Raw genomic sequence first — 14,293 nt, forward strand, 5'->3', positions numbered from 1 at the left:
CCCCAGTACTGGGGAATATGAGAGCTGTACTTTTGGGATGGTCTACATTTGAACTGTGCTGGGGCCAGTGTTCTCATTAGTCATATAACTAAGGAAGTAGAGAGGGTTTTAAACTAACTAGAGGAGCTAAGGGATCATGTAGTGGAAGATTGAGTAAATTAAAGGAAATGACAAGGAAATAGATCAAGGTAGCAATAAAGGTAATGATAATCAGAGTATAGCAAGAAGGGACAGTGATTGCAAACTTAGGAGTGTGCCAGCAGGTAGGGCCAGAATTTACAAAAACACTAATAAAAAACTTAATAAAGGGCTCTGTATCTGAATGCCCGCAGCATTCACAATAAAACAGATGAATTGTCAGTTTAAATAGAAATTCATATGTAAGACATGATAGACATTACAAAGACGTGGCTACAAGGAAACCAAAGCTTGGACCTGAATATCCAAGGGTCTGTGACTTTTGGGAAGGACAAAAAGCTGGGAAAAGGTGGTGGGGTAGCTCTGTTAATTAAAAAGGGCATTAGTACTGTAGTGAGAGATGATCTTAGTTCTAAAGGTCAAAGATGTAGAGTCAGTTTGGGTGGAGCTAAGAAAGAGAAGGGCAAAAACCATTGGTGGGAATTGTTTATAGGCCATCAAACAGCAGTGGTAATGTAAATCACAGTATAAATCAGGAAATTAGAGGTAACCAGGGTAGTAGAGTGATCATGGGGGTTTCAATCTACATCTCAACTGGGGAAACCTAATTAGTACTAATGTTGTGGAGGATGAATTCTTGGAATGTATGCAAGATGGCATTCCAGAGCATTACATTGGGGAACCAACTAGGGAATGGATTACTTTAGATCTAGTATTGTGCAATGAAAAAGGACTAATTAATAATCTTGTTGTAAAGGAGCCTTTAGGAAAGAGTGACCATAATATGATAGAATTTTACATTTAAGTTTGAAAGTGATGTCATTCAATCAGAGACTAGAGTCTTAAATCTAAACAAAGGAAACTATGAAGGTATGAGGGGCAAATTGGCTATAGTAGCTTGGGAAGCTATGTTAACAGGTATGATGGTAGACAGGAAATGGATAACATTTAAAGAACTAATACATAGTTTACAACAAAAAATACCTTCCTTTAATGCACAAAAACCCATCAAGGAAAGTGTTTCAACCATGGCTAATGAAAGAAATCAAAGATTGCATTAAATTAAAGGAAGAGGAATATAAAGTTGCCAAAAAAATGGTAAGCTTGAGAATTGGGAGTATTTTAGAATTCTGCAAAGGAGGATCAAGAAAAAGATTAACGAAAGAGAAAATAGAATATGAGAGTAAACTAATGGACTGTAAAATCTTCTATAGGTATGTAAAAAAAGAAAGATTAGCAAAAACAAATGTGGGTCCATTACAAGCAGGGCCAGGAGAGTTTATAATGGGGAATAAGAAAACGTCAGAGAAACTAAATAAATACTTTGTGTCTGTCTTCACAGATGAAAATAATAATCTCCCAGAATTAATGGAGAATCAAGGGACTGGTGTAAGCGAGGAACGGCAAGATATTAATATTAGTAAAAAAAAGTACTAGAGAAATTAATGGGACTTAAAGTAGGTAAATCCCCTGGACCTGATGATCTACATCTCAAAGTGTTGAATGAGATAGCTGTGGAGATAGTGGATGCATTGGTGATCATCTTTCAAAATTCTATAGATTCTGGAATGGTTTCTGCAGATTGGAGGGTAGCAAATGTAACTCCACTCTTTAAGAATGGAAGGAGAGGGAAAACAGGGAACTACAGGCCTATTAGCCTGACATCAGTAGTAGGGAAAATGCTCGAATCTATAATAAAAGATGTAATAACAGGACACTTAGAAATTGGTGGTAGGATTGGGCAGAGCCAAATATGGATTTATGCAAGGGAAATCATGTTTAACAAACCTGTTGGAGTTTTTTGAGGACATAATTAGCAGAATGGATGTGGTGTATTTAGATCTTGATAAGGTCCTACACAAGAGGTTAGTATGCAAAATTAGGGCACATAGGATTGGGGGTAATATACTGGCATAGATTGAGAACTGGCTAACGGACAGAAAACAGAGAGTACGAATAAATGGGTTATTTTCAGGTTGGCAGGCAGCAACTAGTGAGGTACCGCAAGGGTCAGTGCTTGAGCCCCAGCTATCCACAATCTATAGGAATGATTTGGATGTGGGGATTAGATGTAATATTTCCAAGCTTGCAGTTGACACAAAACTAGGTGGAAGTGTGAGTTGTGAGGAGGATGCAAAGAAGCTTCAAGGGAGTTTGGAGAGGCTTAGTGTGTGGGCAAAAATTTGGCAGATGGAATACAATTTGGAGATATGTGAGGTTATCCACCTTGGTAGGAAAACAGAAATACAGAGTATTTCTTAAATGGTGAGAGGTTGGGAAGTGTTGAACTACAAAGGGACCTGGGTGTCCTTGTTCATGAGTCACTGAAAGCTAACATGCAGGTACAACAAGCAATTAAGAAGGCAAATAGTATGTTGGTTTTTATTATAAGAGGACTTGAGTATATGAGTAAAGATGTCTTACTGCAATTGTATAGAGCCTCAGTGAGACCACAACTGGAGTACTGTGTGCAGTTTTGGTCTCCTTACCTAAGGAAAGATATACTTGCCATAGAGAGAGTGCAACAAAAGTCCACTAAACTAATTCCTTGGATGGAGGGATTGTCCTATGAGGGTCGATTAAATAGACTGGACCTTTACTCTGTGGAGTTTAGAAGAATAAGAGGTGATCTCATTCAAACACACAAAGTTCTTACAGGGCTCAACAGGGTAGATGCAGGATGTTTCCCCTGTTTGTGTGTGTGTGGGGCGGGGTGGTCTAGAACCAGGGGTAGGCCATTTAGGACCGAGATGAGGAGGAATTTCTTCAGTCAGAGGGTGGTGAATCTTTGGAATTCTCTTCCCCAGGGGGCGGTGGAGGCTCAGTTGTTGCGCATGTTAAAGACTGAGATATGGGGATATTGCAGGAAAATGGTGTTGAGGTAAAAGATCAGCCATGATCTCATTGAATGGCAGAGTGGACTCGAAGGGCTGAATGGCCTACTCCTGCTATTATTTCTTATGATCTTGTGTTCTCCCTCACTCATCATCTCCCTTCCTCAATATTCCCTCCTTCGTTATCCCCCTCCCTCAATATTCCCCTCCCTCAATATCCCCTTCCCTCAATATTCCCTTCCTCAATATTCCCTTCCCTCATTAACCCACCTCTCATTAACCTCTGCATCACAATCTCCCTCATTCCCTATCTCCCTCCCTCATTCCCTATCTCCCTCCCTATCTCTTATTCAGTGTCTCCCCATCCATTAGCTCCGGTGCGATTGCTCTGCCTGTATCGAGCCGCTGCTGTGCGATTGCTCTTGTCTTTTTGCGGCCCACGTGGGTTTTGTTTTGCGGATGGCGGAGCCGGAGCGGATCCGTAGCCGGACTGAGACCGGGAGTCCCGGCGGGGCCCCGGCCCTGGAGATAGTCCCGACTGGCGGCAAAAACAGAGGCAAAGCCGCAGGTGCGTATGGAGGAACTGGGGGAGGATTCAACCCATTGAGAGAGAGCTGGGCCTGGATAACATCTTCCCCTGTGTCCCCCTCACAGGGGATAACATCTCCCCCTGTGTCCCTCTCACAGGGGATAACATCTCCCCCTGTGTCCCCCTCACAGGGGATAACATCTCCCCCTGTGTCCCTCTCACAGGGGATAACATCTCCCCCTGTGTCCCCCTCACAGGGGATAACATCTTCCCCTGTGTCCCCCTCACAGGGGATAACATCTCCCCCTGTGTCCCTCTCACAGGGGATAACATCTTCCCCTGTGTCCCTCTCACAGGGGATAACATCTCCCCCTGTGTCCCTCTCACAGGGGATAACATCTTCCCCTGTGTCCCCCTCACAGGGGATAACATCTCCCCCTGTGTCCCTCTCACAGGGGATAACATCTTCCCCTGTGTCCCCCTCACAGGGGATAACATCTCCCCCTGTGTCCCCCTCACAGGGGATAACATCTCCCCCTGTGTCCCTCTCACAGGGGATAACATCTCCCCCTGTGTCCCTCTCACAGGGGATAACATCTTCCCCTGTGTCCCCCTCACAGGGGATAACATCTCCCCCTGTGTCCCTCTCACAGGGGATAACATCTCCCCCTGTGTCCCTCTCACAGGGGATAACATCTTCCCCTGTGTCCCCCTCACAGGGGATAACATCTCCCCCTGTGTCCCTCTCACAGGGGATAACATCTCCCCCTGTGTCCCCCTCACAGGGCATACAGTGTTATCCTGTGTCCCTGTTAGTCAGTGAGATAGACAGGGGATACAGTGTTACCCTGTGTCCCCCTCAGTCAGAGGGTTAGACAGGGGATACAGTGTTACCCTGTGTCCCCCTCAGTCAGAGGGATAGACAGGGGATACAGTGTTACCCTGTGTCCCCCTCAGTCAGAGGGTTAGACAGGGGATACAGTGTTACCCTGTGTCCCCCTCAGTCAGGGGGATAGACAGGGGATACAGTGTTACCCTGTGTCCCCCTCAGTCAGAGGGATAGACAGGGGATACAGTGTTACCCTGCGTCCCCCTCAGTCAGAGGGATAGACAGGGGATACAGTGTTACCCTGTGTCCCCCTCAGTCAGGGGGATAGACAGGGGATAACATCTCCCCCTGTGTCTCCCTCAGTCAGAGGGATAGACAGGGGATACTGTGTTACCCTGTGTCCCTCTCAGTCAGAGGGATAGACAGGGGATAACATCTTCCCCTGTCTCCCTCAGTCAGAGGGATAGACAGGGGATACAGTGTTACCCTGTGTCCCCCTCAGTCAGAGGGTTAGACAGGGGATAACATCTTCCCCTGTGTCCCCCTCAGTCAGAGGGATAGACAGGGGATACAGTGTTACCCTGTGTCCCTGTCAGTCAGTGAGATAGACAGGGGGTACAGTGTTACCCTGTTTCCCTCTCAGTCAGAGGGATAGACAGGGGATACAATGTTACCGTGTTCCCCTCAGTCAGTGAGATAGACAGGTGTTACAATGTTACCCTGTGTCCCCCTCAGTTAGAGGGACGGATGGGGGTATACTGTTACTCTGTGTTCACCTCAGCTAGTGAGATAGACAGGGGATAACATCTTCCCCCATGTCCCCATTAGTCAGAGGGATGGATGGGGGTACAATGTTACCCTTTGTCCTCCTCAGTCAGGATGATAGCCAGGGGGTGCAGTGTTACCTGTGAATTGTTACAACCCTGACTTGATACAAGTGGGCAGAAAGGCTGAGCTGCTGGTATTGAGGAGATATTCAAGGTCGTTTAAACTTCTGTAGAAGAATAAAACAAATTGTATTGTACTTATATAGCATTTTTCACATCATCTGGATATCCCAAAGTGTTTTCCCTTTTTGAAGTGTAGTCACTGTTGTCGGAATAGCAGCTGTGAGTTTGCACACAGCAAGCTCCCAGAATCAGCAATGACCTGATAATCTCCTCTCTCTGGCAGCTGTCGGAGGCTGAGCAAGACTGTTTACCAGCTTGTTGTTGTAATTTTCCCTGAGATTAACTTCTAGCCACATATCCACTATATCACGGAGCCCACCGATTTCCAGCTTTGTAATAAGGCCTGACTCCGCCCCTGCTTTAAATTATCTGTTGCTAAAATCCCCTCCATGTCTTTGTGATCTCTAGATGTGACTATTCCACTGAACTCCAATGCACTTACTCGCACCTAGTCTCATTCATCCACCATCTTTGTGTTCCCTGACCTAAATCAACTCCTGGTTAAATTTGAAAATCTTCATCTTCGTTTTCAAATCGTAGCCTTGCCCTATCTCCGTAACCTCCTTCAGCCCTAGGACCCTGATAGCAGTATTCCTCCCATTCTGCTCTCTTAAGCAGCCCCCAGTTTTAATCGTTCCACCGTGGGTAGCCGTACCTTCAGCTGCCTAGGCCCTAAGCTGTGCAGTTCCCTCCCTAAATGTTTCTGCCTTTCTACCTCCCTCTCTCTTCACTTAAGATACTCGTTTACACCTACCTCTTTGGCCAAGCTTTTGGTCATCTGCCCTAATATCACCGTATCTGGTTTGATGTCAGATTTTTGGTCATGTTCCTGTGAAGTGCCTTGGGATGTTTTACTATGTTAGAGGTTTAAAAAAAAAAGGAAAGAAAGCCTTGCATTTATTTAGCACTTTTCATGACCACTGGACCTCTCAAAGTGTGTTATAGCAAATAAAGTACTTTTGAAATGTTGTAAGGTAGAGGTACTATATAAATATAAGTTGTTGTTGTAATCTGCAACATTGAGGGATAACTGTTGGCCAAGACACTGGGGAGAACTCCCCTGCTCCTTTTGGACTAGGGCCCTATGCCTACTTGAGAAGGCAGACAGGATGCTTGGTTTAATGTCTCAGTAGAAAGATGGTATCTCCAGCAGTGCAGTAAGGGGACACTATTTCAAAATAAGGGGGAAGCCACTTAGGACCGAGATGAGGAGAATTTTCTTTATGCTCAGAGGGTTGTGAATCTTTGGAATTCTCCGCCCAGAGGGGCTTTGGAAGCTCAGTCATTGAGCATGTTTAAAGCAGAGATTGACAGATTTCTAAATACCAATGATGTAAAGGGATGTGGGGATGGTGTGGGGGAAAAAGGCATTGAAGTGGATGATTAGCCATGATCATGTTGATTGGCGAACCAGGCTCAATGGGCTGAATGGCCTACCCCTGCTCCTATGTTTCTAAAGTTCCGCATTCCTCAGTGCTGAATAAGGCACCTACATGTTTTTTGAAAAAATAATTTGCATTTACTTAGTGCTTTATTACATCTCTCAAAGTTCCCAGAGCACTTCATGGAATTTTATATGGAGACCAGAAGTATGCACAGTACTGTACAAGTTTCAGATAAATTCTATCCCTCTAGAAATGAGCCACAGTGCAGGGTTTGCTGTTTTTTTAATGCATTATTAACCTATCCCTGCAGTTTCCTCCCCACCCCAAATAAACTGTCAGTTTGGCTCCGTTATTGACACACTGACCTCTGAAATCAGAAAGCTGTTGGTTCACGTACTACACGACACAAGCATATCAGCTTCAGTACTGAGGGAGTACTATGTTGCTAGAGGTGGGTGAGATAATAGGGCCGCCCTGACTACCTGTTCATTTGTTGGTGTCATCCTCTTCCCAGAGGGCTGAGTGCCATGGATTTCCACCTCTCAGTCCTGTGCTGCTCTTACACATTCCTCATAGGTCAGCTGCACCCAGCCCATTATAGCCGTCATCCATTTTCTCCTCTGCTTCCCTCTCCAACTTTTTCCGTTGATCTTCCCTCCAGTAACTGTCCCTGTCTACCGTCTGCTCCTAATGATGTGACTGGGGGATTGTATCTTTCTCTCTTTTGTGTAATACACTAATTTCCTCTTCTCCAGCCATTTCCAGCACTCCTCCATTAATAGTTATTTGGCAGTACAGAGCTTGAGTATTGCTGGAAAAAAACATTTTGTTGAAGCTTTTTGTCTTGCACACATCAGGACAATCGCAAGAATACCGATGTCAGGGGAAGCAACAACTTTGTACTGTATGAGAAGTGTGTGCTGATTGGTTGACAAGTGGACACTGGTTAGTAGGGGCATTGCCATGGAGACTGAACCAGTTAATGGTGACTGACAGTTAATTGCCAAGCGTTGTTTGAAATTTAAACTAGGAAGCTTGACTCTGATTGGTCAAGGTATTGCCCTGAGGAATGAACCAGCGAATGGCTGTCACTTATTTTGTTTAGCTGAAACAGGCACAATGTGTGAACATGTTCTTTCTGTCTGCAAAGGACAGGGCTCTGTGTATTAATATATGGAGCTTCCAGTACACACAAATGCGCCACACTGCGAGCCCAACTGGCAATCTTAAATCGGTTGTCAGCGTAATTTGTAGCACCCTGAGGATTATTTAGCAAATATTGTCCAATTGCGGAATCACATCTAATGTTGGACACCATGTTTTGAGCTTTGCAGGCACGGGCTGGTTGGGTGCAGTCTGTACCTTGCCTGTTGTGAACAGCGGCTTGGACATGCTGTTTGATACAATCCGCCAGTCTTTGGGACATATGGCCTACATACCTAGCATCACACTGGCACTGAAAATCATATTCCACATTACTCAATTGTGTGATAGGTGGATCGTCTTTTTGGTTTGATGACAGCATCCTGTTAGTGGCAAATACCAATCGTGTTGAGTGACGGCCATTCGGTGGTTCATTCCTCAGGGCGATGCCCTGACCAATCAGAGTCGAGCTGCCTGGTTTAAATTTCAAACAATGTTTGGCATGCCTTGCTTCATAGGGTAGATGCTGAGAGACTGTTTCTGCTGGTTGGAGAATATAAACCCTGGGGGTGGGGGTGTGTGTGTGTGTGTGTGGGCACAATCTCAGGATAAGGGGTCGATCACTTAGGACTGAGGTGAGGAGAAATTACTTCACTCAAAGTGTTGTGAATCTTTGGAATTCTCTACCCCAGAGGGTTGTGGGTGTTCCATCGTTGAATGCGTTTAAGGTTGGGATAGACAGATTTTTGGTATCTCAGGGAATCAAGGGATATGTGGAGGGGGTGGGAAAGTGGAATTGAAGCCCAAGATCAGCCATGATCATATTGAATGGCGGAGCAGGCTCGATAGGCTGTGTGGGCTATCCTTGTTCCTATTTCTTGAGCCTGTTCAGGTGGGTGTGAAAGATCGCATAGCAAACTTGAAAAAAATGGTAGGGGAGTTCTCTCAGCTTTCCCGTTCCTTGTGGAATCTTGCTGTGCTCAAATTGGTTGCTTTGTCTTCCTACATAATGCCAAGAGTTTATTACTAATTCTTTGGCTGTGAAGTCCTTTGGTTTTGATTTTTTATCTCTGCCATGGTTGAACATTTGAAAAAAGATGGTAGTTTTCACTCATGAATACAGCACCTTCAGGGAGCTTGACCCCCACTCAGTTGTGCTGGCTCTGGGAGAGCTATCAACACTGCCCCATTTCACTGCCCCTGCACTGCACCTGCTCCAATCTCCAATCTCTTTACCTGGGTGATCCACTGAGGTGGGAAAAAAAAATGCTGCACTTCCTTTAACTTTCAAAAGAGAAGAAGAAAACTTTGAAAAAGAAATTATTTTAAAAGAACACTGTTTTATTTATGATACTTTGGATTGGAGGTTCTGCAGAATCTTGGTGTCTCTTGACAGCTAAGGTGTTAAATTGATGTGTTGAGATAAACAATGGCAGGATTTGCATCGGTGAATGTGCACAGCGAGAAAGGGATAAAAATCGGATGGTTGAAAGTCTGTTGTGTGCACGAGGTGCAAAAACTATGTAAAGGAAGTGAAAGCAGTGTGTACTGAGGCTGTGCACACAGGAGTCAACTTGTAGTAGTTGATTTTAATTCAAATGATCTGATATTCCAAATCTCTCTTTAGTGTTTTGCTGTACTACTTGCATTTCTTAACTCAAATTATTGGATAATCCAAGTTTATGTTTGAAGGGCAATTAAAGAGCGGACTGCAGGCTTTCCCAAGGTTTAATTGGGTCATTGCTCTTGTTCTGATCAGTAATCAGAGGCCTATGTGTATAATTGCGCTTTATAACTGCACCAATCAAGAATTGCGCGTAGGAAGCTGCATTTGTACTGCTGCGGAGTTGAAACTCAGCTTGGCTGATCTTATAATGCAGTTACCTCCGAGTCAACTCATGCCCCATCTAGCTCATGTTTTGGCAGTCTGGGTGAGTGTTAAAGATCCCGTGGCACTAGTCAGAAAAGAACAGCAAGTTCTCCCGGTGTCCTGGCCAATGTTCCTCTTCCCCCACCACACCTTCCCCCAGCCCTCGCCGACGCCACCAAACACAGATGATCTGATCATTCATCTGAATGCCACCCACGGCTCAGTGGGTGGCACTCTCCGCTCCAAGCCAGAAGGTTGTGGGTTCAAGCCCCACTCCAGAAACTTGAGCGCAAAAATTGCGGCTGTCACTCCTATACTGGCTATACTGAGGGAGTGCTGCACTTTCGGAGGTGCCATCTTTTGGATGAGACGTTGAACCCCTCTGTCCTCTAAGGTGGACGTAAGAGGGACTATGGGACTATTTTGAAGAAGAGCAGGGGAGTTCTTCACAGTGCCCCGGCCAGTGTTTACCCCTCAATTCACATCACAAAAACCGATCACCTGGTTGTGGGAGCGTGCTGTGTGTCAATTGGCTGCTGCGCTTTCCACGTTACAACAGTGACTACGCTCCAGAAGTGTTAATTGGCTGTAAAGTGCTTTGGGATATCCTGAGATCATGAAAGGCGCTATATAAATGCAAAGCTGCCTTTTACTGTTGCCTGCCTAACCAACTGCACTATCGAGTAGTGGCTACACTTCAAAGAAAAAGATAAATAGTACAGGTTGAGTATCCTTTATCCGTAACCCGCTTGCATTTTGGATTTCAGATAATCTCGGTTTTCGGATACCGCATGTAAACTTGCATTACAATAGCTTAAGTCTAGGCTAGCTATAGCCTAAAGTAAATAAAATGACTAGAAAAGTAAGATGTATCACTGGATAACAAATACAGTGTATCTGTAATAAGTTTCATTTTTGACACAGCAAAAATCGCCAGGTAAACAGGGCAGACAAACAACTGGACTTCCCGCGCTAAAGGTCAACGAGGCCCTAAAAAAGTGCGGTGTTTGGATGTGTTTGGTGTTTGGATTCACAGATAAAGGATACTCGACCTGTAACACCTTTCACGGCCTCAGGCTGTCCCTAGCACTTTACACTCAATGAAGCACGTTTGATGTGTAGTCACTGTTGTAATGTCGGAAACATGGTAGCCAATCTAGGCACAGTGAGCTCCCACAAACAGCAATGGGATAATGAGCAGATCATTGTTTTTAGTGATGTTGGCTGAACAATAAATATTGGCCAGGAAACCACAGAGAACTTTCCTGCTCCTCTTTGAAACAGTGTCGTGGGTTTTTGTTCACACCCACTCGCGAGGACAGACAGAGCCTCGGTTTAATGTCTCATCGGAGAGACAGGACCTCCAACGGTGTAGCGCTCCTTCGGTACGACACCGGGAGCGTCTGCCTGGATTACGTGCTCAAGTCTCTGGAGTGGGACTCGAACCCAACCTCCTGACTCAGAGGCGAGAGTGCTACCTACTGAGCCACAACTGACACCTAAGTGAAGCACTGTGGGAGATTTCGGAGGAGAATGGAGTGTGACATAATTGCGTGTCTGTCAGTCACATTGGCACATGGTTTGCTCACATGGAATGGAGCTTGCTGAGCACAAGAATGTCAATTGATAGAAAGTCCTGTCGGCGGGGCCACGAGGGGGGGCTATTGGCATTTACCCGCTGGCCGGAATGCTCCATTAGCTGCACTGACGCACCTCAGGCCCCAGGTGTATATGATCCTGCCATACAATTATTTTTTTTGCTGTCGGATCATCTTTCAGTAAAGTGTCACCAATTCACAGGCATGCTGTATTGGAGCAGTGATTCCTGGGGGCATGGGGACAGACAGAGTGAGATAGCAGTGCTCCCTGGTGCACTGGCGAGGAACAGGGAAGAAGGCTGTGTTGTGATACGAGGTGTATGTGATATAAAGATTGCTAAAAACGCAGGGGCCTCAGAATAGGTAGTTTGCCTGCTCTCACAGTCAGGTACAGTGGAAGACGTAACTTGTGTGCAAAGGACAATAGAAAGAGATGTGCCCGTGACATGTGCTATATAAGGATACACATTAAACACTGACGACATCAGTCAGTGGGTTTGCTGGTGGGAAGGCTGCAGATCATGGGTTAACTGAGCAAGATAGGGCTTTCGTTAACATAAAACAAAGCTGTTCACTAAAAACACTTGGAGCTGATTCAATAGGGCTGATGAGGGAAGGTTGATAGACGCAGCAGTAACTATCTGTTTTCCCCACTCCCTCTTTGGGATTAGGTCCTCGACGTCGGGTGGCGAATCAGATTCCTGAAGAAATCCTAAATGACAGAGAGCTTCAGGAGGCGGGGCACGCGCTGCCCAGTAACTACAACTTTGAGATCCACAAGACTATCTGGAAAATAAAACAAGCAGAAGCTAAGAGAGGTATGGGTGTTTCTTTCCCTCCCCTATAAAGGCAGGAAGTGTGTGGAGATCTTATGGTCCTATGTAACTGTGATGAGGGTTACTTAGGCTTTAAGTTGGCTACCTGGCCTGTGCTGAGTTGTGTGATCTTATCCAGAGCCAGAATAGAAGCCTCAAGACTTGGGCCTCTGCCCTGGGGTTAGAGCCAACCAGGATTCCCGACCCTACTGTCAGTCAGGAGAATCCCGGTGGAAGTGTGGCTGAAGCCTGGATCGGGTTGCCCTCTGTCTGATGATCTTCTGTCAGGTTGGCGGGTGAGCGATTGGCTTTCGGGTGAAACAGCTCCTAAACTGGGACCAGTGAGAGGTCAACGCCCCCAAGAGGATAAAATTAGCAACAAAGGTGACTGGAGGGCTGGGGTTCTGCAGAGAAGCCCATTGCTGCTCCTCCATGCTGCACTACTCAATGGTAGAACGGGAATGTGAGCTGTGCAGTTAATGGTCTCTTGTCACATGCTTCACGCAGCCAAACTAATGGTAGATATGGAACTGGTGGCCTGTATACGGTGCTCTTTATTTACTTTTTGTTCATATAAAAAGCCATGGCATGATAGTATTGGAAAACAGCAACAATGACCATCTCCAACAAGAGAAAATCTAGCTATCTCACTTGGATATTCAGTAGCATTACCATCACTGAATCCCCCACTATCAATATCCTGGCGGTTACCATTGACCAGAAACTGAACTGGATTAGCCATATAAGTACTGTGTCTACAAGAGCAGGTCAGAGGCTGGGAATTCTGCAGCGATTAACTCACCTCCTGACTCCTCAAAGCCTGTCCGCCATCTACAAGTCACAAGTCAGGAGTGTGTTGGAGCACTTTTCACTTGTCTGAATGAGTGCTGCTCCAACATCATTGAAGAAGCTGGACACCATCCAGGACAAAGTAGCCCACTTGACTGCCACCCCATCCACCAAATTAAATATTCACTACCTCCACTAGTGGTGTGTAGTGGCAGCATCTACAAGAGGCACTTTAGCAACTTGCCAAGCCTCTTTGGACAGCACCTTCCAAACCTGTGACCTGTACCACCTAGAAGGACAAGGGCAGCAGACTCATGGGAACACCACCACCTGCAAGTCCCCCTCCAAGCCACTCACCATCCTGACTTGGAACTAATTGCCGTTCCCTCACTGTCACTGGGTCAAAATCCCAGAACTCCTTCCCTAACAGCATTGTCGGTGTACCTACACCACACGGACTGCAGCAGTTCAAGAAGATCACCTTCTCATGGGGTGGGCAATAAACGCTGGCCTAGCCAGCAACACTCGCATCTCATGAGTGAATATAATATAAAACCATCTTGCATTTATGTAGTACCTTTCATGACTTCAGGCCATCCCTAAGTGTCTGCAGCCTACTTTTGAAGTTCAGACACTGTGTAATGTAGGGAAACTTGGCAGCCAATTTGGAGACAGCAAGGTCCCACAAACAGCGATGAAATAACGACGAGGTGCTCTGTTTAGCGATGTTAGGCGAGGGATAAATATTGGCCAGGACACCCCTGCTTTTCTTCGAACGGTGCTGTGGGACCTGTTATGTCCTACCAAAAAGGCAGACAAGGTCTTATGTGAAAGACAGCACTTCTGACAGCACAACACTCCTTCAGCAGTGCACTGGAGTGTTAGCCAAGTGCTTAAGTCCCTGGAGCGCGACTTGACCAACAGCTTTGTGACTCAGTGGTGAAAGTGCTATCCACTAAGCTACGGCTTAACTGGAATGCTTTCCCCCTTACGTTACCCAACTCCAGTCCAGAGCGCTGCTATAATGGAGTTGAGCATCCCATGATCCACCCAAGCAATGGACCTTTATACAAATCCAAGAAAATACATGGACAAAATTGAGTCTATTTCCATTAGAACAATACAGATTAGAAGGCTATTTTTGTTTCAGCTGTTTAAAGTTATGAAAGGATGGGACAGGGTAGATAGCAGCAAACTGTTTCCAGTCCTTAAGGGGTCAAGAACCAGGGGCTACAGATCCTAGATTAAATGTCAGGGATATAGAACAGAGCACGGGAGAAATCTCTTTACATAAATAGTTGTGGAGATTGACGATGTTCATAATGCAGGTCCCTTTAAGAGTAAACCAGGCCAAGCTTCAGTGTGAATTGAGAGCTGGTGATGCTCATTGAAGCCTGTAATTAGGAGCTGGGT

The 14,293-nt window shown here is 45.7% G+C and overlaps 1 protein-coding gene across 3 annotated transcripts in view; it reads left to right on the forward strand.

Annotated features, from left to right (window-relative positions):
* The first annotated feature begins 3,382 nt into the window (after positions 1 to 3,382).
* dph1 (diphthamide biosynthesis 1) overlaps positions 3,383 to 14,293 on the forward strand; it is a 631,990-nt gene continuing 621,079 nt past the window's right edge. For 2 of the 3 annotated variants that reach the window (XM_078548194.1, XM_078548195.1), the window contains exons 1-2: positions 3,383 to 3,540; positions 11,948 to 12,094. In XM_078548194.1, the coding sequence (XP_078404320.1) occupies positions 3,432 to 3,540; positions 11,948 to 12,094 (256 nt within the window). In that variant the 5' untranslated portion in view covers positions 3,383 to 3,431. The remainder of the gene's footprint in view (positions 3,541 to 11,947; positions 12,095 to 14,293) is intronic. The other variant, XM_078548196.1, reaches the window with a different exon arrangement.

The sequence above is a fragment of the Cetorhinus maximus genome, chromosome 9 (assembly GCF_964194155.1).
Source record: "Cetorhinus maximus chromosome 9, sCetMax3.hap1.1, whole genome shotgun sequence".
NCBI lineage: Eukaryota > Metazoa > Chordata > Chondrichthyes > Lamniformes > Cetorhinidae > Cetorhinus > Cetorhinus maximus.